At 35.0% G+C, this 26,762-nt stretch overlaps 1 protein-coding gene across 2 annotated transcripts in view; it reads right to left on the bottom strand.

The window, feature by feature from the left end:
- Positions 1–26,365, bottom strand: part of Cul4 (cullin 4) — a 276,936-nt gene extending 250,571 nt beyond the window's left edge. Inside the window, exon 1 of one of the 2 annotated variants that reach the window (XM_090414048.1) lies at positions 25,977–26,365. In XM_090414048.1, coding sequence (XP_090270174.1) covers positions 25,977–26,250 — 274 coding nt within the window. In that variant the 5' untranslated portion in view covers positions 26,251–26,365. The remainder of the gene's footprint in view (positions 1–25,976) is intronic. The other variant, XM_090414051.1, reaches the window with a different exon arrangement.
- Positions 26,366–26,762: the final 397 nt, after the last annotated feature.

Here is a 26,762-nt window from a genome sequence, read left to right as displayed (position 1 = left end):
TGCAAGTCGTACATCTGGTACCTTGAACCTGAACAGTCTGGACTTGCAGAGCATGCCATCAACACCAGACAGAGTTCAATGGAACAAGACAAAAGTCATTCACAAAAGTCGGTTACTAAGGGAACAGCTTTACAAACAAATATGTGAAACGTTACTTCACTCCCCTAATCTAAACAGATCCAATGGTCTACATCTTCCCCCCCTTGTGGGAGATAGTACTCTATAAAACAGAAAATCTTTCCTAATTTGTAATTGTATACACATATATATATTTATATATATTAAAAAATAATAAAAATAATTTTTTAATTTAATATAATTTTTTAATATAATTTAATTTTATAATATAATTTATTAATAATATAATTTTTAATATAATTATTTTTAAAAAAAAATTTAATAAATTTAGGAAATTTAACCTTAGCTACTTAAGTTGCGCTTTGTGAATATAAGTTACTTAATTAGCCTTTGTACCTGTACTGATGATGCCTGTGATACTCAAGCAAAACTTCTACGAATAAAGAATAATTTACGTGAGTTAATTCCGTTATTATATTAGTATGTAATACAGTCATACCCCGAAGTTAAGTGGTAGGGGGGACCAACAAAAAGTGCGTAAGTTGAATTCGCATAACTCGGGGTATAATTTTGCATGTAATTTATATATACAAACATACAAAATATTAGTTAATTGGGACCAAAGGTTTATAAAAAACACCTATATTTTTTAAGAAATATAATCACAATTGTAGTTTTTTGTACATGAAAAAAGAAAGTTATTTCGATGTCGATGGTTTCATAAAATCTAATAGATTCATCTGACGGCATAATGTCTTTTTCTTGTCACGCAAAATTTCTTCATAGCAAGCTAATGATTTTTTTATTCCTTGCCTTGTGGGTACAATTCGTTCCTCATTAAAATCTATGTCCTCCAAAATCTGTAAACCTTTCTTTTATGATTGTTCTTACTGTGGATTCCTGTAGATTAAACTACTTTGCTAGCTCACAAATTTTCATTCCGCCTTCAAAATCCTTAATAATGTTGAATTTTGTTTCCAAAGTCAATGTTTTTCTTTTCTTGCTAGCTGTAGAAGAATCGGACTTGCTTCTTTTGGACGACATTATTATTTTTTATGTGATAAAATTTTTATCAAGAACATAACATTAAACAATCGCAAGGTTTGTAGACTATAAAAATTGTGTATGAATGGAGACCGCGCGAAACACATTAGTGCTTGTTCACAGCATGTGCGACACTGGCAAATGCGGCTGCCGCCGGAAAGATATGACTAGTGGTGAGGTGTGAAGTGGGATGGGAATACACACATATAAGAAACCGTGTAACTCTGGATTCGCGTAAGTCGGGGTATGACAGTATGTCTACTCACAGTATTTCCTTACTGAAAGTAACAGGAGGGTATTCTCCCATGAATCTGTTTAAGTGTAATATTTTTGCAACTGAAATAAACTCAATAACAAAACTTCATCTCACTGTACAAATTGCTCTTCATGTTAATGACTTTACAATTTTCTCTCATTACTGTAATAATATGAAAGTCAGTGAAAGACCACTACAAGAAGCCACTGATCAATTGACTGTGTGCACATCTGTAAAAAACACCCTGCTAAGGCTAAGACAGACTATTGTCTCTGTAGCAAGAGAAGCGTCGAGCTCCTACGACTCATTTAAAAAAAGAAAAGAAAAAAAAGCTTATCTTCCTTGCACATATAATGTGCATTTGTATGGAGGAATATCTTTTGATGATTGGTTCATATGCAGCTACTGGTGCATTTGCACATTAACCATTCAGAGTCTTTATGTCAAAACAAATGAACCTGCTTTCCTACTTTGACAAAAGCAGCTGTCACTGGAAAAAAAAAAAAAAAACTTTGCTTGACCATCATATATAATTTTTTCTTTACTGGGAAGTTCAATACAATAATACATATCAGATTTCTATTTTCTCCTTTGATATGAATGTAAAAGAGATTATACACACTCTCGTCATTAAAAAAGGCAATATTAACCTTATTGATGATATCATGAGTCTTCACCCCATAAGAGGTGCACTTCATTTTATCTTTATGTGCTGGCTGCTTACTCTATATTAGTATACCAGAAGCTCTTTCATACAGATTGAACTACTCTGTTGAATCTGCTGCTATTTTTTTCTCCATATTGTCTCCAGTTAATCATACTAAAAGAAGACTTCTACCAAAGATGTGTGATTTATACTCTCTGAGCTCATTACAACCCACATCCAGTACTCTATCAAATGAAGGCATTCAATTTAGATGTTCACTTGGGCTTGATCTTTGGCCACACTCACATCAAGGGAAAACAAAACTACTTATGTGGTTGCTAGTTCAACTTTTTCCACCTACTATTTGACAGTTTCCAGTACAGACTGCAGACAGTTAATTAAAATAAAATTAACAATCCATCAACAACAGTCATTCCGGTTGGGAGCAACAACAAAAAAATTAAATGAGATCAAACCTGAAATTAAGCAATGGAAGGCTTGTGATATTCATCAGAATTCTGTCTTTGTTGTAGGCACATGAAAGAGATTATTAGTTCTTAGAATTAATAGAGACAACAATATTATGTAGGAAAAGAAGAAAACACACTGTTCTTACTAGCTAGGTGAAAAACGAAAGAATATGTAAGTCATCTTATGCATTCTTTCTTACTAAGGCTGATGACCCATCTACGTGCAAGCACTATAATAATTGTCTTACCATATCTTCTGGTGGAGTGTCATCACATCACTCAAAAGAGTAATGTATCTTATACAGGTAACCCTCGTATAACGTGGTACTTATACAACGCGGTTTCGATATAACACTGTCTACAAATTGTAGTAACCCTTGTTGAACACGGTACTTATACAACGCGGTTTCGATATAAGACGGTCTATAAACTGTAGTAACCCTTTATCTTTTCATATATTTTTCAACGCTCGACTTAAAAATCAAATTTTATCTTTTAAATTTGTGTCTGCCCGTATCGTGCATGTAGTTATAAGTAGCAAATTTATATTAGGGGAAATACCTCTTAGCATGCACGCACGTCAATTGTTTACCGTATAAAGTATTTATTATTGAAAATTGTCTTCTTTTTCTGCCAGGAAAGTGCATTAAAAATCATAAGCATGTTAATCTCAAGCTGAGCACTTTATTTTCTGGTGAGTTCCATACAATATGTAATGCTTTTTTTATGTAAAAAAAATATTTTTATAGTAATGGCCATTTAGAGCGCTTTTGCGATATGGTTAAAAACGAAATTAATGAATTAATTGATGGAGAAATAGATTTAAATGAGGAAGAACTGGTACAATTAATAGATGACGTCGAACCAAATAGCAGGGAGAGTTCTGCCGAAGATTCTGATTGTGTTGAATCCGTTAAAGAATTCATTTTAAAGAAATTAGCAGAAGGATTGGACTTGGCAAGAAAGTTATTTTATGGATAATCATCTCCTAATGGAGCCTCCGGAAAATTCACAAGACAATTGGATATTTGTTTAGCTCTGTATTATGAACTTAATAAAAAAAATTGCAGCATAGTGGTAAGCAAGATCTTATTACTGACTTCTTGATAACTAAACCAACTGAAGTATGCAATGAGAATTATACAAATGATGTCCAAAAGATTTCAAGTGATGACAACGTCTGGCCACTCGTAAATAAAGAACATCTACGAAATGGTAGTTTTGAAGAGATTTGCCTAAAACATTTATGTATTATATGTACAATGAAGTTTACGTACAATTTATAATTTTTTATAATTTTATACTATGTATTTGTTTCATAGTTTATTTGTTTTCTTATCTTACATGAATTACCTAAATTAAATAAAAATATTTTTTTGTTGGATGTCATTGTTTATATAATCTTAAAAAAAAAAAAAAAAAAAAAACGATTCCAGAACCTAACCCTACTTTTTCTATGTGATCTGAGTCTCGCATAACGCGATTTATATAACGCGGCATTTTTGAGGAACCTAACATCCGCGTTATACGAGGGTTACCTGTATTACTCTCACAGATCCACATACATTCAGGCATAAGAGTCAGACAAAATAAATAAAGTTTTTAACGTTTTACAAAGCATGAATCTGAAAAGTCGCATCTTCTCACGAATGTTTTTTCTTTGTATATACTGTATTTTTTGTATACACCGTTCAACTTCTTGTTGGCTTGTACATGTTTTATTTATTTACTCAGCTATTCAATTTTACGCTGTATACTGCTATACCCTTCATCACTGCGCAGTATGAACTTAGTTGTTCTTGCATCACTAAACCTGCGTGCTACAATAATGTGCTTTAAACTGGCAGTGCTCTGATAAAGTTGTTTAATCTAAGTCTCAGCTCTGGTGAGGTTCCTAGGGAGTGAAAAGAGGGTAAGATAGTTCCATTACATAAAAGTGGCTGCAAGACAGAAGTAGCAAATTAAAGACCAATCAGTATCTATGGAGTGGTGGTTAAAGTATGGAAAAGTTGGTTAAAAGTAAAATTCAGGAATGGGTAGATAGAAATATACTTTATAAGGGACAGCATGGCTTTGTCAAAGATAGGTCCAGCCTCGGTAATTTATTCACATTTTATAGTAAGGTGACAACAGAATTGGATAAAGGAAATGGCTACACCATGATACTGCTGGACTTTGCAAAAGCATTTGACAGAATGCTGCATGGAAAACTATTACATAAGTTGGAGCAAATGGGAATGGATGAGGCTGATAGATATCAGAGGGTAGTGTATGGTGGAATAAAGGCAAATGAGGGTGGCTAGCAGAGTGTCCCAGTGTTCTGTGCCAGGACCAGTACTCTTTAATTTGTATATTGATGATAAAACAGAAGTTTTGAAGGGCGACATTCAGTTGTTTGTCAATGACACAAAACTAGGGAGAGCGATGTAAATATCTTACAAGATGATTGATGTATATTGACAATGTTAGCAAAGGACAATGGTTGTCAATTCAGTGCTGTAAAATATAAGGTAATGCACTTTGGAATGAAAAGATTACACTTTTTATCATACTGATGGTACTAGTTTACAGCAAACTGATGAGGCTAGGGATCTGGTGGATAGAGATTTGAAATTCAGAGGATATATTGCAAGAGTTGGCAAAATAGCACAGAGTATTACTTAGATGCTGAAAGTAAAAATAGAGAGGTTATTATTCCTCTTTATAAGACTATGATTGGGCCACCTGTTGACTACTATACACAGATTTAGTCATCTGCATTTCTTGGGGATCAGGAGGTTGTGGAGAGGATCCAGAGATGAGTGACCAAGCTGGTGACAGGTCTATGGAATATTCCCTAAGACTGTCAGTGTGAGGGTTGCAGAGTTTAGCTGACAGGATCATATTTCCTCTCCTCCTATATAGAGGAGAGATAACAGAAACTTATAAGTTACTAAAAGAATACTATAAGATTGACACAGAAGAAATTTTTCAATACATGGGGAGTATGAGGAAAACAAGCTGTCTAAGAGTGTGCAGTTTTTTTTCCCTTAGAGAGTGGTGAATGAGTAGAATGGGTTGCCAGAGGTGGCCTGTGAGCATCCCACCATTAGTGAACAGGTTTAAGGAGATGTATGACAGATACTGTGTTAATGAATAGAGTGGGTCTCTCGCGATGAGTCTTTTGAGTCCAAGGAGCTACGATATAAATAACAATAATCACTAAACATAATGCCACTGTAGAACAGTAGTCCTGAAATAGATGTTTCCGATTATAGATCAGATGGTGTGGGAGAGAAGTGCTGGGAACAGAATACAAGTTTGAGGTGAGAGAGACAGGTTCTAGAAAAGTCAGCATGAGCTTGTAAGGATATGCCCTGCTTTAGCAATCTTTTATTTTATGACAAAGTAGTGAATGAGATAAATAATATGCAGAACTCGTGTGTGTATATATATATATATACATACACACGAGTTCTGCATATTATTTATCTCATTCACTACTTTATACATATATATACATATATATATACACACACACACACACACACAGTAATATCCTTAACTCTGCCACATGAAGATGTATAAGCTGAGAAACAGATAATAGTTAGGTGGACCAAATGACAACCAATAAGTAATGGACTAGCAACATGTTACAGGTTTCTGTCCATGGAACACTTTAGAATATTTGTTAGTGATAATTCATTTGGACTGGCAAGGACTATTCTGATATAAAGTGAGGTTATAAGAAAATTATATCCAGCTCACTCTGGAGAATTTGAACTTTTAAATTAGACAAAAGGTTCCCAAACTTTTATAACTCGCTCTCCCCTTAAAATATTTTATAATTTTTTTCACATCCCCATCCTAGAACAATCACAAATAATCAGATTTGACATGAAAAATTAGTGATATTTCATTTTGATTGACAAGGAATGTTCTGATACAAAGTTATAAGAAAATCATGTTCAGCTTCCTCTGGAGAATTAGCTATGAGTATGCATTTATTTTATAACATACAGCCAAATATAAACTTTTCAAAAATAAAGTATTGCTGCTGCAAAGAGTCAGCTGCATGTGTGTAATGTTGTGAATTGTACATAAAGATACATTTTATGTTTATAAAATCATATATTGTTTGCTTTTTAAAACTGCTTAGTCTCTATGAGTTTGAATTCTACAGTACTGTATAACGAACTACCTCAAACCAAGCAAAGGATTTTAAAAAATGTTTCTCCATATGTCATTAAAAAAGCGTTTCATTCAATAGCACTTAACCTCCACCCCCCCCCCCCAATGCTTAACTACAACCTACAGATTAGACAAAATGAGTTGGGTTGCTGTTTTAATGCTAATAAAGAAGAGGAGTCTGAAGGGGGTCCAGAGATAAGTGAAGTAATAAGACTCTGGAATGCAGAGAAAATGTAAATTACAAAGTATAATGACTATGCAGAAAAGACATGATATGACAAAGATGTTTAAGTTGAAAGATTTTACAACATTAATACAGAAGGGATCATACACAAGATGAGAAAAGTGAAACAGAGAGAGAATAACAGCCATTTCTGGAGGTTGCAAAAGGTGTGCTAGAGAAAAGAGAGTAAAATACCAAGATATGGAACCAAAAATGCTTCAATTTGGAAAAATTAGTCAAATATAATGAGGATATTAAATAAAAGAAATGATTTGAATTTTACTAGTTTATGAGCATAAACTTTTCAGCACAGGAGTTACATTGGCCTTCATTACTTAGAAGACATGGACTCTACCGAGAAATTTGCCTTTTATTAGTGTATTAATTAGGTTTCACTGGCAATATGCACCTTTCATACCTCACAGACTTAATGAGATGCAATATTATTATTATTATTACATGATACCTCCAGGGAGTCCAAGGACTCATCATGAGAGGGCACACTACTCTACTTCACTAAATACATCTCACCTCTCCTCTACTATCCAATTCTCCAACTACGACACTACCATCAATGCCAACTATCGCTCCTCATCACCACCACCAATATATATATATATATATATATATATATATATATATATATGCGTGTGTGCGTGCGCACACATGTGCATGTACATGAATTTCTTACCTTACAGCTGTGGTAAATATCAAATCTATCAAGTGTCATTCTACTTCCAACACAGCAATTCAAACCAATAAACAATAACTAACCTGTGTCATTCTCAGATAAGCTTAATAAGTTTCGAGGATGCAAGATGAGATATTACACCTCAAATGGGATCAAATAAAGGGGGAAAAAAATCCATTTATTACAACTACAGCATTTAAATACGTTAAAATAAATAAATGTTTGAATGCAAAATTTGTAAAAAAAAAATGTCGTATTATTGTATAAATACTATAAAATGTAATTTTATTCAGTTGCAACCATAAATTAATTACCGTTTATATTTAAATCTATATATATGTACATATACATATGTGTATATATATATATATTATATGAATATATATAATGTATACATGCAAGCATTAATACTATATTATATGTTGCAAATACAAGATATATAAGCAATACCTAATCATGTTTAGCACTGAAGTTGCAAACAGTAGAACTTGACCTGTTTCATTGTTCGTATATGCAAGATTATAATGTATATGCATATAACTTATGCTTTTAAGTTCTTGTACGCAGATATGTACATATGTATATAACATAAATAGTAGTTATAACGAATAAAGTGCAATTTAAAAAAATTATTATTATTATTACTATTATTTATGCATATTTATATAACATTATTTGCTTAACTGAAGTAACTTAACAGTACAATTTACTGAATACATGTAGATGAACAGAAAACGTGATAGTAATACTTCAACTGCATATTTGTAAATATTCTGCACATGTAATGAAAACAGTAAACTTTGCCACTGTCATAAAACAACTGACCGCTATGGGGAGAAAGGACTCATCGCAGGAGGTCCATACTCTCTCATGCAAACTACCTAAGACAAGTTTAGGTGTTGAATGTTAACTTATTTTGACAATATTAACAACACCAAATGAACTATTTTATAAAAAAAAAAAAAAGATGTTTATTAACTGGCTAATGATACAACTCTTTCCACAGAACTTAAATATATAAGCCTCTTGGCCAATGGTTACAATTCCTACAAAATATATAAAATACTACATAGCCCCATTACCACTCCTTCCTCTAATGCACAAGAACAAAACATTACCATTCCTATTCCCTATGTCAGAGGTACATCAGAAAAGATAGCCAAAATACTAATCAAACATGGCCTTTGCACCACATTCAAACCACATGCTACATTAGCAACTCTGATCTGCTCTCCCAAGGATAAACTCAATCCTCTAGCATATTTAAGCGCCTCCGTAGCGCAATTGGAAGAACGACGGTACATTGCGCCCTTCGATTGGAATAGGCTTAAGTTCGATTTTCATCACGACGGGAGGAATCTTTATGTGGACTTTTTCAATCTAAGGTGAGTTAGCCAATCTCATACAGAGGTAGCAGGGTTTTTTCTCCCAGAAACTCGGGTTTTTCATCCTGCATACAGACAAATTGGCCCTTCAGAACACACACAATTTACAGACAAAAGAATACTAGTTGTGGTGATGGGCGGTAGATGGAGATGATTGGTAGTAGAGGTTCAGTGTAGTATTAGGTTGAGACAGTTGTATAATAATAGGTGTCCTCCTGCGATGAGTCCTCGGACTCCTTGGAGGTGTCACAAATAATAATAATAATAATATCCTGGAGTGTATGAATTTCCTGGTGACTGTCACTCAGCCTACTAGGGGCAGATATGAAGATCTGTTAGCATCTGGCAGCCCACACTTTGGACACCCCTTTACACAGGATTAGATGGAAGAAAATCAATGTGCTATTTAGAAGTCATTACAGATGAGAAAATTATTTTTAGAGTCAGCCAAGACCATGAAAAATTCTCCTAACCTGAACAAGCACGGTTGCGTTAATTTTGCAAAGATTTGGGAGACTGTTATCTTAAGATCAATTCCTACATAGCTGTAATACTACTACTTTTTTTTTTTTTTTACAATATAAGAGGGTGCAAAAATAGGACTTTAGATCTTTTGTCCATTACAGTTTGAATTGTTTCACTCATTGTCACATGTAAATTATAACATGCTGCTTTGAGCTCTGAAGATACTGGTTTGAAATCTCCAGTGAAATATAAGCCAGTTAATGAACATCTTTTTTATAAACTAGTTTATTTGATGTTGTTAATAATGTTAAAATAAGTTATTATGTCTATCATGCAAAAAAAAAAAAAAAAAAAAAAAAATCGTCAAACCATGTCTTATACCCATTCAATTTCTGTACTTGCCAATCACTCTCCACACAAAGAATCTGCTTCTCACTCTCCTGCTCACACCCTCCTTACACAGCTTCCAGGAATGGTGTTCTACCCTTGTCTCCTCCTACTCTATGAGAAATCTTCACATTAATCTATTAGCAATCTCTCACAAACTTACATTTCAACCATATTCCCCCACCTTTCCTTCTATTCACAAGGCCCTGCAACTTACATTCCTCAACCTCTCCTTTTATCTAACATTGACTTGGTAAACCTTCTCTAGATCATCTCCAATATATCATCATCCCCTTGAAAACCAGGCAACCAAAGCTGTGCACAGATTATATGCCTTGATCAAAGCTTTATACAAGGGAACCATAAACTCTTTGCTTCTGCATGTCAATATCCTCCTTGTTATTGCCATAATCTGTTGGGATGCTCTTACAATTTTAGCAATGTGACCCCAAAAGTTCAAGGCTCTGTCGACCATCACCTTCTTCAAAATTTCGCCATTAGTTGTGTACTCTGCATCCTAACCTTGCCTGCCAAATTTCAGGAACTTGCACTTTGCAACATTAAGCTGACAGCTTCACTAACTTGTCCCACACAGCTTATTGAAATATATCTATGAGGTCACATCTGCTCTACTTCTGATAGTTCTTACCAACTTTGCATCATCAGCAAACAGCTGCACATCACCAGATAAACCACTATTGATGTCATTGACATACAAGTCAAACAATAATCCTCCTTGTTGAAAAGTGACCTTGCTCTTTGAGGATACCACTCTTCCACACACAACCTATGAGAGCAAAATCAGATATTCCACTCACTAGTCTATTATCTATTCCCATCTGATATAATTTACTGTTAGATCTGAAATAGGCGACTTCAGAATTTACCTGACGTCACCATTCCAGAATCTAACAATTTACATAAAATCACACTTGCATACTTATCTTTTAGCAGTAAAAATGTGTTTTTTGTTTATAACAACTTCCTAATATAATAATTTGTGAATTTTGTGAATTTTAAAACTTTATACCTAAGTGTCTAGCATAAATGTAAGTCAGAAAAAAGGGCAAAATAAGAGAGGAATTGTTAATGAAATAATGCAAGTGAAAGAATGCGGACTATTCAACGACATAGGGCAAAGATCAACCTAAATACTGTAAGATCAGAGAAATACCCGCAGGCATTACATCTTAGAAGGCACAATGATGCATACGTTCCCCAAACCAAGAAGTCCCGTATGTTAATCAGTGAAGTCACCCGAACGTAAACCAATGGGTGAAACGATGAGAAATTTCAAACTCAGAAAGGTGGCGCTCCAGGAGAAGGTATATAACCCGTGACACGGAAGAAAATTACCCCCGTTTTTTCTTGTTCCTGAGTTTTCTCTCCGTGTGCTCCGAGAGTTCTTCGTGGTTCAGCTCTCATATTTGAAGGTTGACTTACGAAAGAGCTCAGTATGACACCGTAGTAGTTTCGGCAAGATTACCGCAGGCCGTAGTGAGAAGTTCATCTACGTGAAAACCTAGGCAGAAGTATAGCATCCAGCCCAAGCAAGCACGTGCAACCCACATGGCGTTAAAAATCGAGACAACCAGATTCGAGACAAAGGACGAGGGACAGCAGGAAACCGAAGAAAATGAATAGATAAGTACCCTCACTTATTCTAGCCCTTTTGAGATTGACTGACATTTAAGAGAGCAAAATTTGAAATTTGTATTAGAAGAAAGAGTGAAAAGTTTAGATCTGAAAAAAATAACTATGTTTTCTTGAAACGAACTCTAGGAACTTTCAACCAAATAGAGATTCTGTTATGTTTGTTCTGAGAGAGTTTGAAGAATGTGTTAAAGTGCCTTAATGTTAAAAATGAATTGTAATCTTAAATGTAATGTGTATTGAGTTACTGAAACATCGAATTGTGCTAATACTCTGAACTTAAGTGTTAAAAATGAATTGTAATCATAAATGTAATATGTATCGAGTTATTGAGACATTGAATTGCTGATACTTTGAAGCAGAATACTAAAATTTATTTAAGACTGAGAGAGTGAATGAAAGGTAGTGATTTAACTTTAGAATTTGATGATCAATTTAACTTGTGTAGCATCACTAATTGAACTTAATAAATGTTTGATTCTTTAATTATGTGTGTTTCTGATCATGTTGACTGACTCTGACCCTTCATAAAAAATCGAACCTGAGTACGTGTGAGTGTGTGGGAATACCCCAATTGAAAGTAAGGGCACGACTGCAAATAAGAGTAAAACTATGCCAGACAGCCCAAGTTTCTAGGAATTTAATTATATTGCTAGTAACACCTGATATTCTATAATTAACCTAAAGACAGTGTCTATCTCTAATTTTAAGGTCAGGCGGGCACAGTAAAAAAATAAATTTGCTTGAGTGATCAGGATAATATATAGAATTCAGGGAACAGGAAATCTTCTGGTGGCCCTTAAAGGTTAAGCTACGTAAGAAGGAGCATAAAAGAAATGAGACATAAGGCTAAGCTTATTACTAATATGGATCGCATAACAATGACGCAATCTATTTAACATAGAGACATACGCGATAGAACTTGATATTGCGACTGTAATAAGAAAGGCTAATATTAAAATGCGTTGTGCCGATATATCAGAGAGAGAGATACACACAACACATTATTTAGAAGAAGGGACGACATGACAATGGCGCAGCCAGTAAGAATTTAATTATATAAGGTCTGAAGTAAGCAAAAGGATAGAATCAAGAAACAGTAAATTACTGTATGATAAGATTAAACAAACTAAATAACTAACAATAGAGAAGACACAAAAGTTTAACATTACCAGCCAGTATGGTTGGTAAATTATATCAGATGAGAATATTTCATATATATCAGATGAGATATATATCAGATGAGAGATAATTTACCAAAGGTGTATGATAGACTGCCACATAACAAGTCTATCATATACCTTTGAAAAATCCTGGTATACCACTGTATGTGCATCTCCTTTATCTAATGAATTTGTCTCCTTCTTGTAACATGTAAAAAGATTGCTAAAGCATGACCTCATAAAGAATATGTCTAATTTCTTTTTATACTGCACTTTTGCTGTCTTTACCAACAGAGTAATTGGTAAAGACATTGCTCTTTGTACTCTTCATGCAACTAAATGTTGGCAATAATCAGTTGCCTCCACAGCGCCTTCTTCCAAATTTCACACTTAATCTGTTCATTCATCCATTTTACTCTTACCTTATTACTCTTTGCACCTCTGGAATAAACTCATGCAATGCAGCTGTTAAACAGACCTTGATCAATGCCCAGGCAGCAACTGCCTCCTTTCCACACTATGCCCTCAGGTGATCCCTTCATGGTCATACTCACCAACCAGGAGGAAGATTAGGGACTCCATTTACAGTCGCATCCTTTGATGATATAACCAGATCTAAGACTCTTAATTCTTGCATGTTCTCCATTACATACTGCCCAAGACTGTTGTCCCTTAATAACTACCCTGATGCTACCTCTTCATTTCGTTCAATACTGCCATAACTGAAATAACCAATAATAATAATGATTACACTTTGCTCGCTCACTAAGCCAAGTTGCCTATACATTTGTCTCCACTTTCAAAATTCCTCAGCCTATAGCAACACCCAAATAGCTCTTTCTATCAACTTTCACCTCATATCACACTGCTTCAAAATCACTGCCACTATTTCCTCCTTATCCTGTGTACCTCAGTGGAAGTGGCATGTGCCTTCCACAGCAGTAGATTGCCCAAAGAGAGAGAGCATTGCAAGTTCAATTCTAGTTGCTGACTAGAGAAACTTTTACTACGCATTTTTTTGACTGGTTCCCAAGTTAGGTCGATCTCTGGCAAGGGCAAACGGGTTTTTTACTCCCGGAAACTCAGGTTTTTCATCCCATAAACTCAAAAAAAAAAAAAAAAAAACTGATTGTAGAACCCACACTAATTTCAGACAGTAAACATAGTGTTATGATTAGGGACCACAAGATAGTGGCACTTGTCAGTCGCATCAATTCACCGGATGCCATGCATAATGGAGATTGAACTGTTCCCTCAGTCTCCAAAAGTTAGATAGGGCTAAATGGCCTCATGTACTCCCTATATGGGAATAAATGGCATTAGATACTTTTTTTTTGTTTTAGATATCTGAATGTCATGTGAACATAATTAACCAGTTCTGCATCATCAGCAGTGGACACTGCTATTGATAGCTGAAGAACTTCAAGCAACAAAAACAGAAGTTAAGGAGGATTTTACATCTGAGGCTATCTGGTGTGAGATGAGACCAATAGAACAAAATAATGCATGCCTACAGATGTGAGGCCCTTCGACACTTCTGAGCATGTCAGAAGAAGGAAAATCCATTCCGATAATAGGGTATTCAATCTGTCTTGCGGGATGCGGTTTATTATTACGTCTGAAAATTAACTTTTCTTTTATGAACATAGTAGTTTTTAAAGTGGTAACTATTTTGCTCATATAACAGTTGGAAAATTTTACATATAAAAGCACATGATTTCACGTGTTGGTGACCAATTCGTACATTCTTTATTTCTTTCTCCCCTTCAGCATAAACTGACTATTTCTGGCAATCTTCCAGACCCAGTTCTATGAACTGTGGGCGTACGTTATGTTATTAGTTGATGCTATAGACCAGATCCGTAGGAAAATGTGGATGCCATGCATCAGTAGATTAGCACCATGAGTGCACATTGGTCATGCAATTATTTTAGGGGTTTCAACTATTGGGATGAAGAGTAGAGGGAGGAAACCCTGTGGCAAGATAGAAATAGAATTTACACATGACTTTATAAAAGACAGGTCCTGCCTTAGTAATTTTGGAAGTTTAAAAAAAAATCTTCAAAATTTTGGCAATTCGTATAGATAAATATGACTTATCCATTGCTTCCACCTTAGTATCACCACCTCTGGGTCTGGCTCCCACTGATGAGACCTCAATAAAGGCCAAAACGAATCTGGGTAGTGGCCCTTCCCTTAATGCATAGCATTATACATGTCCGCAAGGAGATGTGCTTTGCATTATGGGAGATACTAAAACAAGTAGTGATGAGAGCTTGGTCCACGTTTACCACGAGTTGCCTCAGTCCTGAAGATACTTCAGGTGCAACATTACACTTGATTCAGATTACACTTGGATAAAGGATTAAACTAAATTTATTAATGCCTTAGTAATTTACTCATATTTTATAACACAGTGATAGAAAAATTAGATAGGGGAAATGGATATACCATGATGCTTCTGGACTTGACAAAGGCATTTGACAGAATAATACATGGAAAATTGTTACATAAGTTGGAGCAAGTAGCATGGAAATGAAGCTGGCAGCATAGATAGTAGCTGGCTGACTGACAGACACAAAAGAGTAGCATACAAGAGTGGAATCTAGGAGAATGAGTGACTAGTCAAGTTCCTCAAGACCCTGTACTAGCGCCACTACAGTTTCATTTGTATATTAATGATACAGGAAATGATGCAAGCATGGATATTCGGTTATTTGTTGATGATGCGAAACTGGGGATAGCAATAGTTGATTAAGGTGATGTAGACCAACATTCTTCAACCTTTTTACACCTGCAGACCGGGGAAAATAGGAGAAATATTTCACGGACCAGCTGACGGCTAAGACAGAAATATAAACTAATGTAGATAGTATTTTAATTATTAAATCCAATGTTATAAAATTACAATTTTTAGCTAGTGCGACATCTGCTGCTGCTTAGATGTTAGAAATTTGATATAGGTGGCTGGAGCGTTGTTTCTGAGAGACGAAAAAATGTTTGGCAGACCGCCAAGAAATTTCTGCAGACCGGCACCAGTCCACTGACCACAGGTTGAAGAACAAGGATGTAGACTATCCTGCAGGATGATTTATAAATGAGCATCGTGGGCAGAGGATAATGGCTGTCAATTACAAAATGGTTATGCATTTTGGGCTTAAAAGATTACATACTCGTATCATATAAATGATAATGGATTGCAGGAAATTGATGAAGCTAAGAATTTGAGATAATGGTGGACAGAGAGTTGCTGTTCAGAGGACATACTGCAAAAGTTGGCAAAACAGTTCAAAGGGATTACTTGGGTGTTTGTTTTCTTAAATACTAATGAGACATGGGAATGTAATACCTATGTATAACTTGAATACTAATGTTAATGCCATTCTCCAAATGGGAAAGTATTTAATTGCATTTTGATCTTTCTTGATGACCCTCAATTCTGTCTCATTTCTTATGAAGAAGTAATCCTTCTATGCAATTTATTTCTCACAGCACTAATACCTAGGTACTCACCTCAAAACAGTTTTTATATGATTGAGCTTTTATTAGGATAAGCACATTTTCTATTTAAATTTTGAGCATTACTTCTTACAGAAACAGCTATTTCTGATTATAAATCCCAGATCTGCACAACTATGGAATACTGTTTTCACATCGAACAAGACTTCCCTAAAATCTGAGAGAAAACTAATCCGATCGAATTAATAATGATCCACACTGACCCAATATATGAGGGAGGGACTGAAAAGTTCTGATAAACACCTAGAACAAAAATGATATTAAAGCAACTGATATAACCACAAGAAAGAAGGTATCTTAAAACCCTTTAACTTCCACTTCATCAAATTGTAATAATTTTTTTCTTTTAGGATACATAAGATATGTCAGAGGTTTTGGAAAAATTCAAAAACACAGAGGTACAGGCCATCATCAAGTTTATTGTGCTGCAAGAAAAGTCCACCACTGAGATTCACCAAACTTCGTGAGACTTTAGTGGACTGTGCCCCAGCATATCCAACAGTTGCCATATAGATGGCCAAGTTTAAAACTGGGAATCCTGAGATAATAACAGATGCCCCATTTCAGGAAGACCTTCCACAGTGATCACACTTCAAAAACATCGAATGCAGTGCATGCCATGATCTTTGATGAGAGACGAATACCAGCCAAAAAGATTGCAAAGACTCTGCAGATATCCAGGAAATGAGTTGGGGTCATTATCCACCAACGTTTGGAAATGCAGAAGCTCTCAACACACCTCAAATGTTTGGATGCTGACCAACAGAGAGAACGTGTGCTGCCATCTCAAGAGATTTTGAGGAATTTTGAGAAATCAGGTGCAAATTTTTTTTGACTCATATTGTGACTGTTGATGAAACGTGCTCCATCACTATAATCCACAGCCAAAGAAGTTCCAAACCCAAAAGCAGGGAAGGTTCTTGCCATTGCCTTTTGGGATATGGATGGTGTAATCCTTACCAAGTACCTCAAAAATGGTGAAATTACTACAGCAGCAATTTATTCAACAGCTTTGAAGGAACTGAAGGAAAAACACCGTGGGAAACTGAACAGAGGTGCATTACGTTTGCAGGACAACGCACCTGCTCACACTGCTTATAAATCCAACAGACAATGCACAACTTGAGCTTTCAATGTCTGGCTATTTCCTATTCGCAAATTTAAAGAAACACTTGAAAGGAAGAAAATTTACCACAGATGATGATGATGAAGTCATATTTGCAGCTAAGAACTGGTTGGTACAACAAGGGAAAGGCTTTTCTCAGAGGATTGCAAATGATGCAACAGCGTTGTAGCAAGTGTATAATATAACACTTTGTGGGGAATATGTAGAATAATGTGCAAGTTACATGGCTCTACCTCAATTCCTTCATGATGATTATCACAACTTTTCAGCACACCCTCAAAATATACAGACATCAGTTTCCTCTTTATGCATTTTCTCACACATACACCAGTATTACCCGACTAGATGTACATGTTGTGTCAGCAGTTTTATCCCATTAGACTGAATTTCTTATGTTTTTATCTTATACCCTAGCATGTCCACAGTATAACTGAATTCCATACACTTCAGGTGGAAACGATCCAAGTTTGATTCATATCACCGATGTGAGTGACATTTCTTAAGAATAAAAAGGATTTTTTGACAAAAGGCATGTTAGCCAGTCTTATACAGAGGTGGTAGAGATTTTCCTCCAGATAACTTGGATTTTTTTCTCCCCACCAACAGGCCTGAGAAAATACAGTTAAGCCAAATAAGAAAGTGGAATATAATGAGCTCACAATATAGGTTGTTGACTGGGAGTAAGTCTAAAGGAGAGGTAACAGATTTTAGGAATTGCTTAAGTAGTATAATTTTTTTTAGCTATCTCTCTCTCTCACTCCACCCACACACTCTTTATAGCACTTTTATCCAGCATAGGTGCAGAGTCCACTATGATTATGTGCCTATGGGAAACCTGAACCTCCCAGAGTCTGGCATATTTTTTTTGGGGGGGGGGGGGATTTTATGACTGTAGTGACATACACATGTCCCACAAAACTGACAGCACACCAATGCAGATTGTGGGGCAGTAAGTTACAAACTGTGTCAGAACTTGAAAGGGCAAGAAGAAAAAATAAATAACTAGGATTAGGGCAAGATATAAAATAGTAACCTGAAGTAGGAATGTACCCAAGTAAACAGTTAGGGATGACTGACACCTAAGGACCACCACTAGAGACCTCCTTCTATAATAACTAACCAACCTTGTGCTCAAAATAATGCTTTTCTATAGTTTGAAAATAACATATTCAAACTGATAACATGTTTGTTTGCATCACTATCTTCCATTTGCAGTATATTACTAGTCTTATGTAATAAATTTATGAGTTTATTGAATATTAAGAAAATAATGCAAAAATGAAATGATTTGAAACAAAATGAAAAATCTCATCCACATTAATCAGCAATAATCCCTTACCAACTTATATCTCAATTATGTCTTCCCTCCTCCTATCCACTAGACCGAAAGAATTCTCTCAAATCTGTCTTCATATTCAACATTCCAGAGACCAGAATTCACCTTAATCATTTAGACACTTTCAAACATCTCTTTATCCTTTTGAAAAACCAGGTAATCAAACCTGTTCATAGTAATCCATATGCAGTGTGATCATAGTCTTATACAATGGATCATAATATCCTTGCATCTTCATGTCAATGTCTTCTACATCATTGACATAATCAGTTATGCTGCCTTAGCAATTTTAGCCAATGTTCCCAAAATTTCAGGTCCCTCTCCATCATCATTTTCATTTTCTTCACCTCTTCTAAGATACCCCCTCCCCAATCGTATACTCTGCATCTCATCCCTGCTTCCTAAATTTTAAAACACTTACACTTTGCTACAAAGAACTGACAATCCCAGTCAATCACCCATTCACCTAGTTTTGTCAGTTTAGTTCTTGCAAGGTTACAACATCCATTCTACTACTCTTCATTCTACTGAAGTTCTTCCCAACTTCACATCACCTGCAAATAACTGTATATCACCTCTGATAAGATAACCAGATACAAGGAACAAAGGTCTTGAATTTGATCTAGAGGCAAGGAAAATGAATTTCTCAAAAACTCAAGATTTTTTTTTTCTATGTCCCTAGATGCTGTCTCTTCATTCCAATCTATATTAACATAACAAAAATAATCCATAATGATCACCATTTTCTTTATAGCCAGACCAATTTTCCTATACATTTACTTCTCAGTGTGCCCTCCACATTGCCAGGCCTATAGCAACATCCACCTGACCTCTACTTTACAACATACTGCTTCAAAATCAATTGCCATTATTTGCCCCTTGTATTTCTGCCTTGGAAGGGCATAGCTCCTCTGCTACCATCAACAGCACTCCTCCTCCTCCCTTTCTGCCCTGTCTGTCCTCACAGAAAACATCATATCTTTCCATCTCTATTCCTGTCAGAATGTCATCCTCATCTAATATCTCATTCAATCCTCTTAGTTTGAATACTTCTAGCATTTATAAACATAAACAGTAGTTCACTTTTGATTTGATAACAAGTCGCACCAACCCTGTTTCTCAGATATGACTCCTCCATACCTTTCCCCAGACTCTCCAGCCATTCATTATATTATCACTGATCTTACACCTCTCCCCAGACCTAAATGTCATCCCCACATTCCTGGCCATCTTAACCCTTTCTTGTACCCTCACACACATCCATTTTTGCATCCATCAAACACACACTTCTTACAAAGTCTACCTGTTCACTCTGACATTTTCCATGTTATCTGCTTTGTGTCCCCCATCTCTCATTCTCATGCCACTCCTCTTCATTCAGAAGCTCTCCTTCCCTACTTTTCTGCTCTTCCACATTTCATCTCCATTTTTTTTTTTTCAGGTTTTGCATTCACTTCAGTCATTACTCTCTCTCTCTTGCAGCAACAGTTTCTCCAGCTGACTTACACCAAACCCATTTAAATGTAACCCATCTCTCTCTCTCTCTCTCATACACTCATTCCAACCCTCAAATTCATTCCATACATTCATGAAATGAATTCCTTTCTAATCATATAATTCTGCTAGCATACCATTTATAATCTTCACTAGCTGTCTTAACTCATCACTGTCACACCTAGGTGATACATTGAATATCTTTCTTACCCCACTGTTAACTTTTACTCTTCTCAACTGATTTCTAAAATGAAAGGTCTTTTTTTAAAGATTCTAAAAGCTTTTAAAAATTTTATATGGATAGACTTACCATATTTTTTAGATATTTATGCCTGTATACAGAAATCACATTGTATAGAGTTTGATATCAATGTTGAATTTCCTTTTAATTAATCAGGTCAAATCAATGTAGCAAAGTTAAAAATTTATCTTTTTAATTACTTCATATGCTACTTTAGGAAAAATGCTAAAGATACTAGGTACTATTTTTGTTAATTATTATTCTCAATGGGATTTTCAGGTGTTTGGATTGTTTAGCACATTTTAACAGATGCCAAAGAATTTTCCACTAGATAAAAGCACCTCCATAGCACAATTGGAAGAATGGTAGTACATTGCACCTTTCAATTGGAAAAGGCCTAAGTTTGATTCTCATCATGATGGCTAAAAGAGGGTTAACAACAGCTTTTATATATCTTTTCAACATGAGTCTTGCACTGGGTCAAGTTCCAAAGAAGTGGAAAGAGAGTAAAATTGTTCTAATTCATAAGGGAGGTGATAACAGCAGGGCTTTGAATTATAGACCAGTCTATTTGTCTGGAGTTGTAGTTAAAGTGTTAGAGAAGTTAGTTAGGACGAAGATTCAGAATTGGGTTGACAACAGAAAAATACTCTTTGGCGACCAGCATAGATTTGCTAAAGGAAGCTCGTACTTTAGCAATATGCTTACTTTTTATAATAAAGTGACAAATGCATTGGATAAGGATGTTACATATACAGTGATATATTAGATTTTGCAAAGGCGTTTGATAAATTGCCATATGACAAGCTAGTAATTAAATTGGAATGGATGGGGCTGAACAGTAGATTAGTTTGCTGGATTAGAGGTTGGTTGTTTAATAAGTATCAGCAAGTTTTCAATGGAGGAGTGATATCCCAGAAGAAGAAAGTTACTAGTGGGGTACCCCAAAGGTCTGCTTTGGATCCACTGCTATTTAATTTGTATGTAAATGATATTTGGAGAGGTCTGAATGGTGATATGCTACTGTTTGCAGATGATGCCAAGTTGAAAGAGCTATCAGGAGTAGAGCAGATGCTGTGGCTTTGCAAGAGAACTTGAATACATTGGCTGAATGGGTAAATGAGTGGGGATGTCAATTCAATATCACAAAGTGTAAGGTTTTGAAATTTTGGAAGCAGAGATGGGATGCAGAGTACACGATCAGTGGAAATATCTTGGAGGAGGTAGAGGAGATGAGAGATCTGGGAGTGATTCTAGACAAGGACCTAAAATTTTGGGGACACGTTACTAAAATTGTGAGGATAACACAGCAGATAATGGGCATGATGTAGAGAGAACTGACTTTTAGAAGTAAGGATGTTATGGTTCCCTTGTATAAGGCTTTGATCAGGCCACATATGGATTACTGTGCACAGATTTGGTCACCTGGTTTTCAAAAAGATGAATATGTATTGGAAAAGATTCATAGTCGATTGATTGAGATGGTTTCTGGAATGTTGCATATGAAGACAGATTGACAAATACAATTTGCAGAAATGTGGATAGGAGGAGGAGAGGAGATATGATTGAGACATATAAGCTGTTAAGAGGGTATTACCAGATTAATGCCAAGGAGGTTTTGCATAGAATGGGTGAAGATAGGAAGAGAACAAGAGGTCATCTCCCTGGAAGCTGTATAAGAAGAGTGTGAGCAAGAGGGTGAGGAACAGGTTTTTTGCATGGAGATGGTGAATGATTGGAATGCATTGCCTGAGAATGTGAGCGCAGAGACAGTGAACATATTTATGGTGCGGTATGATAAACTGCGTGTATAACATGGACCTCTCACGATGAGTCTTTGACTCCATGGAGATTTTTTATAATAATAATAATCTTTATATGGGCTTTTTCAATTGAAGGTGAGTTAGCAATCTCATATGAAGGTAGCAGGGTTTTTCCTTCCAGAAACTTGGGTTTTTCATTACACATACAGACAAATTGGCCTTCAGGACATGTGCAATTTACAGACAAAAAAATACTAGTGATGGCAGTGGTGGGCAGTAGATGATGGTGATGGATGGAAGTGGTGGAGATGGAAAGTTCTAGAGTCAGTGCCCTCCCCTGATGAGTCTTTGGACTCCTCGGAGGTGTCACAAAATAATAATAAAATAATTCTTATATTTGTGTTAAATTGCAATCAAGAAAGAGTATAGTAAAAACTACAATGAAGCAATAATAAAAAGAAATACTGTATAGCATTTTCTTGACTGAAATGAAAATATTTCATTTCAGTCAAGAAAATGCAATTTCTTGACTGAAATGTTTGTTGCAAAAGGAGAAAAACCACAAACATTCCTTGGATCTATCATGAGAAGAGCTCAGTTTTTTGCAGTGGTAGAGGAAATAACAGTGAATTAATTCCCATTACAGCATCACACAAAATTTCTATATTTCATGTAAAATTATCAGCATCCAATATATGCAAGTATATGCCAACAAATCACTAACTTTTGATTAATTACTCATGAATATAATGTCCATCATGCTGATGGTTTGGAAACCAAAGCCATTAACAACTTTAATTCTCAGATATACAAGCAAATATCGCAAATAAATTTAAAAGTAAATTGGTAATGGGAATTATAGAGTTCTGACACACAAAGATTACTTTGGTCTCAACAACAGCAAAACCTAAACTAAAAACCTTTACAACAACGTCCAAATATTCTCCCCCCTCCCATGTAAAAGTATCTTATTTGCATGGAAAAAAAGCAAGTGGTATCATGGACTGAGCTGTCTAGAATGTCAGACTAATCATCATTATTGTCAGCACATATTTCTGATGAATTTTTAAAGCATGCAAGGCAGACAACTACTAAAAATAAATACATTTTTCCTGAATCCTATTCAGCACATTTCATTCGCAAGAATGAAATGTGAATATTACTATATTCTGGAATTTCAAAACAATGACCAGTTTCTAAGAAATGTTAAGCTTATTTCAGTCACATTTTTTACCTGGTTTATATATAGCTGTTTATAATCATATGAAAAAATACTGTAGCAAAAATCAAATCAAAATAACCAGACAGACATATCTCTTAGCCTACATTCCTTTCATATGAAGCACTGATCACACCACACATGGATAACTATGCACAAATTTAGACACACACACACACTAGTTCCCATTGTGATATGGAAACAGGAGAAACTAGAGAAAATATTAAGATTATAGTGAAATTAAAATTACAGTGCTTAGATAGGCAAAAATTATACAATTGAGATCTTATGGAATTAATACAAGAGACAGAAGAAAGGGCAGAATATTGAGGGGGGGGAAGAGAGAGACTATCCCTAGAAGTTATGTAAACATGTAATGAGGAGGAGAAATGAGAAGCAAATTCTTTAACATGGAAAGAAGAATGTCAATTAGCTACACTGCCAGAATGTGATACAACTGTAGAAATGTGAATGGGTTAAGAGCTCAATATGAGAGAGATCTTGCTGGCTGAGTGTAATATCCCACAATGAGTCTGTAGAATACCGAGAGATTATATGGGACTTTTTTAATATCTCAAAATTTTATTTGTTCATTTTATTATTATTTTTAACTTTGTTATAATAACATTTTCTTTTTAGTTTTCCTATTCTGAGAGGATTCCGTTTCTCTTTTTCTATGCACACACTACGAAGTTGGCAGAAGTAAGATTTTTCCACTAGGAATATGGTTTAACATATGAAACAAACCTTCCAATACACAAGATATACATATTTTCTCCTTCTTTTTCCTTTTTTTTTTCAACCCCACATAAAGTCACAAAACCGATACCACAACAGTGCTATATATGTGTGCACAATTACATTCATGAATTTTGGTAGTATCTCATTATTGCTTTTAAATTACTTAAATGATTCAAGTTTTAACATTAAATTGCATATGCAAATAACAGGAATTTGTACTTCTTAATTGCTTTGATATTAAACTCCATTCAATATTCATCTCGTTTTATAGCATGAGATAGGTTAATTAATGTTTTGGAATGTATGTAATCAAAAATTCACTATGAAACATTCTGATAAACTATTCTGTATGAAGAATATATATTCCTCCTTTACTAGTATATTTAACTGTACCAAATTTGTCGGTGTACAAGATCCACCATTCATTCAAAGATTCAGAAACGCATATACTTAAAAAAAAAAAAAAAAAAATGGTGAATATATAGGCTTCATTTACTATTTGTTTTATCATAATTGAAATACTATCATCAGTGAGGGTTTGCATCTAGGGCACAAAGAACTTTCATAAGAGCTTCTTGAGTGAAGTTGCACAAATCTGTTTTATATGAAGATAACAGGATTTTTTCTCCCAGAAACTCATTCTTTTTTTTTTAATCAGAAAATGTCAGAGAAAAACATGCATTAATGAAAATAACACACTGGTCTCATAGCCTTATTGCTTGAGCCATAAATTCAAACACAATGATCATCAATGAAGAATACAAAAGTATTTCTTCATGTGTGGTATCTCCTCTAGTTGTTTGATGCATGCCTAATTTGTACCACTTCATAAATTTCTAGTATCATGAGCATGATGCTGTAACAAACATCATAAATGGACATTGATAAAGCTGTCACTTTTTTTTCCCAACCAAGTCATTTTATAAGTTCCCCATGAAACTGTTGTTTGACCCTCTTGTTTCAATCAGTTTTCTTTCTGGCTTTCTCCATTCATGTGTCAACTTGAACCAAAATGTATCAGCTAAGATACATTTTGGTTCAAGTATATAGATATTATTTATAAACGTGAAGTATATAGATATTATTTAAAATATCTATATACTTCACGTTTAATAGCTTGCTGGTACAAGTCTTTGTTTTTTTTTTTTTTAAATACTATGTGCTTACATAGAATTTGAATACAATTAGCATACTTTTAAACAAGATATACTGTTGCAGTCAGAAGGCGTAACATAAAATGTGTCCATTTGGAGTGTATATATGAATCAGACTTAATTATCAATATTACTTATGTGCCTCAGACATTTATGGATGTGGCATTGTGCCCTTCAATCACGGGGCAGTAAAAATACTGCTAATTAGACCCTAAGAAATGCAAGCTGGGCATTAGTCAAAACATCACATACTACACAGCAGTTGCTGAAATTAAATTAAATGACAGGATAGTTAAAAAAAAAAAAATCTTCAACAGAATTGTCCTAGCATAAAGATCAGGCAAGAGCTTATCACTTCTTACTTTCAGTGCTTATGATTTTTGATGGCACTATTATTTAAAAAAAATAATAATTATAAATATGAGTGCCTGCTTATAAATCTAAATACAAGCACGTCACATTTTCTGGCTAAATATCTGAACGTACACTATCTCCTATCAATCGTACACATTGTTCATATCCTACATATCTGAACAGCATCGAAAGTATATCCATATTATATATTCTGACTGGGTGCATTACCTATTAGAATTTTGCATTAATAGAGTTAGTCCTTTCAATAAGAATTTAAAATATGGCACACGTGTTTCATAAAGTAGTATCTAAACAGCTTTCCTCTTAATACGATATAATCCTTAACGTTTCTGTTTACAAACACTTGTATGGTTAAGACAATCTGCTTGAAGACTTACCGAAGTTTTTTATAACCAATTTTCTTGCAGAACCAGGCTTATTATTTGCAAGAGGAGAAGCATTTTTGGTGACGCCATTTGGACTTAAAGTTGAAAAGTTTGTTTTTTTCTGATTTGGTGTGTCAGTCATATTTGGCGATTCGTGATCACCTTTCAGACGTTTTCCTGAGCGATCCGAAAGGTGATGATTATTTTCTGAAAGTCTCCGTCTTCTATGATTATGATTCTCTTCAGTCTTTTGTTCGCAATTCGGGGTGTTAGTTAGGCTTGACATAGGCAAGCATATCGCGGCAGCGGTCGCAAAAAGAACCGCTTTTAACGTCAGAGGGTAAGGAAAAGTGCCAAGATTGCACTTCAAAACCTTAATAGAAACACCAAAGATGGCCGCACGCCGTGCAGCAACACTCTCGCTACTAGCACACTTTCTACTAAAAGAAACACTATACACCACCACCTGGTGAAACATTACTCCTTTGAATTTGATATGCAAATACATTCTGACTTCTTAAATGATGAAATGCGTCCCCCTCTTCAATCCCCCCTAAAGTTTTCAAACATAGGTAAAGAGAAAAAAAAGATCCTTCACTAGATCTTAAAACAACTTTATTGCAGGTATAAATGAATACCATCGGTTATATAATCGCAGTTCAGTGCTGGCTTAAATCAGATACACAGAGCGATATACAACAGATAATTGTTTTAAGTTTTTTTTTTTTTAGTAAAAATAGTAAAAATTTTCTGCTATTACTCTATTTCAGTTATATAAATAAATATCGAAGATTCATT

Source organism: Typopeltis vanoorti, chromosome 24 (genome assembly GCF_054136105.1).
Source record: "Typopeltis vanoorti isolate ZY-2024b chromosome 24, IOZ_Tvanoo_1.0, whole genome shotgun sequence".
Taxonomy (NCBI): domain Eukaryota; kingdom Metazoa; phylum Arthropoda; class Arachnida; order Uropygi; family Thelyphonidae; genus Typopeltis; species Typopeltis vanoorti.
The sequence above is the reverse complement of the archived record's forward strand: the minus strand, read 5'-3'. Positions and strand labels throughout refer to the sequence as shown.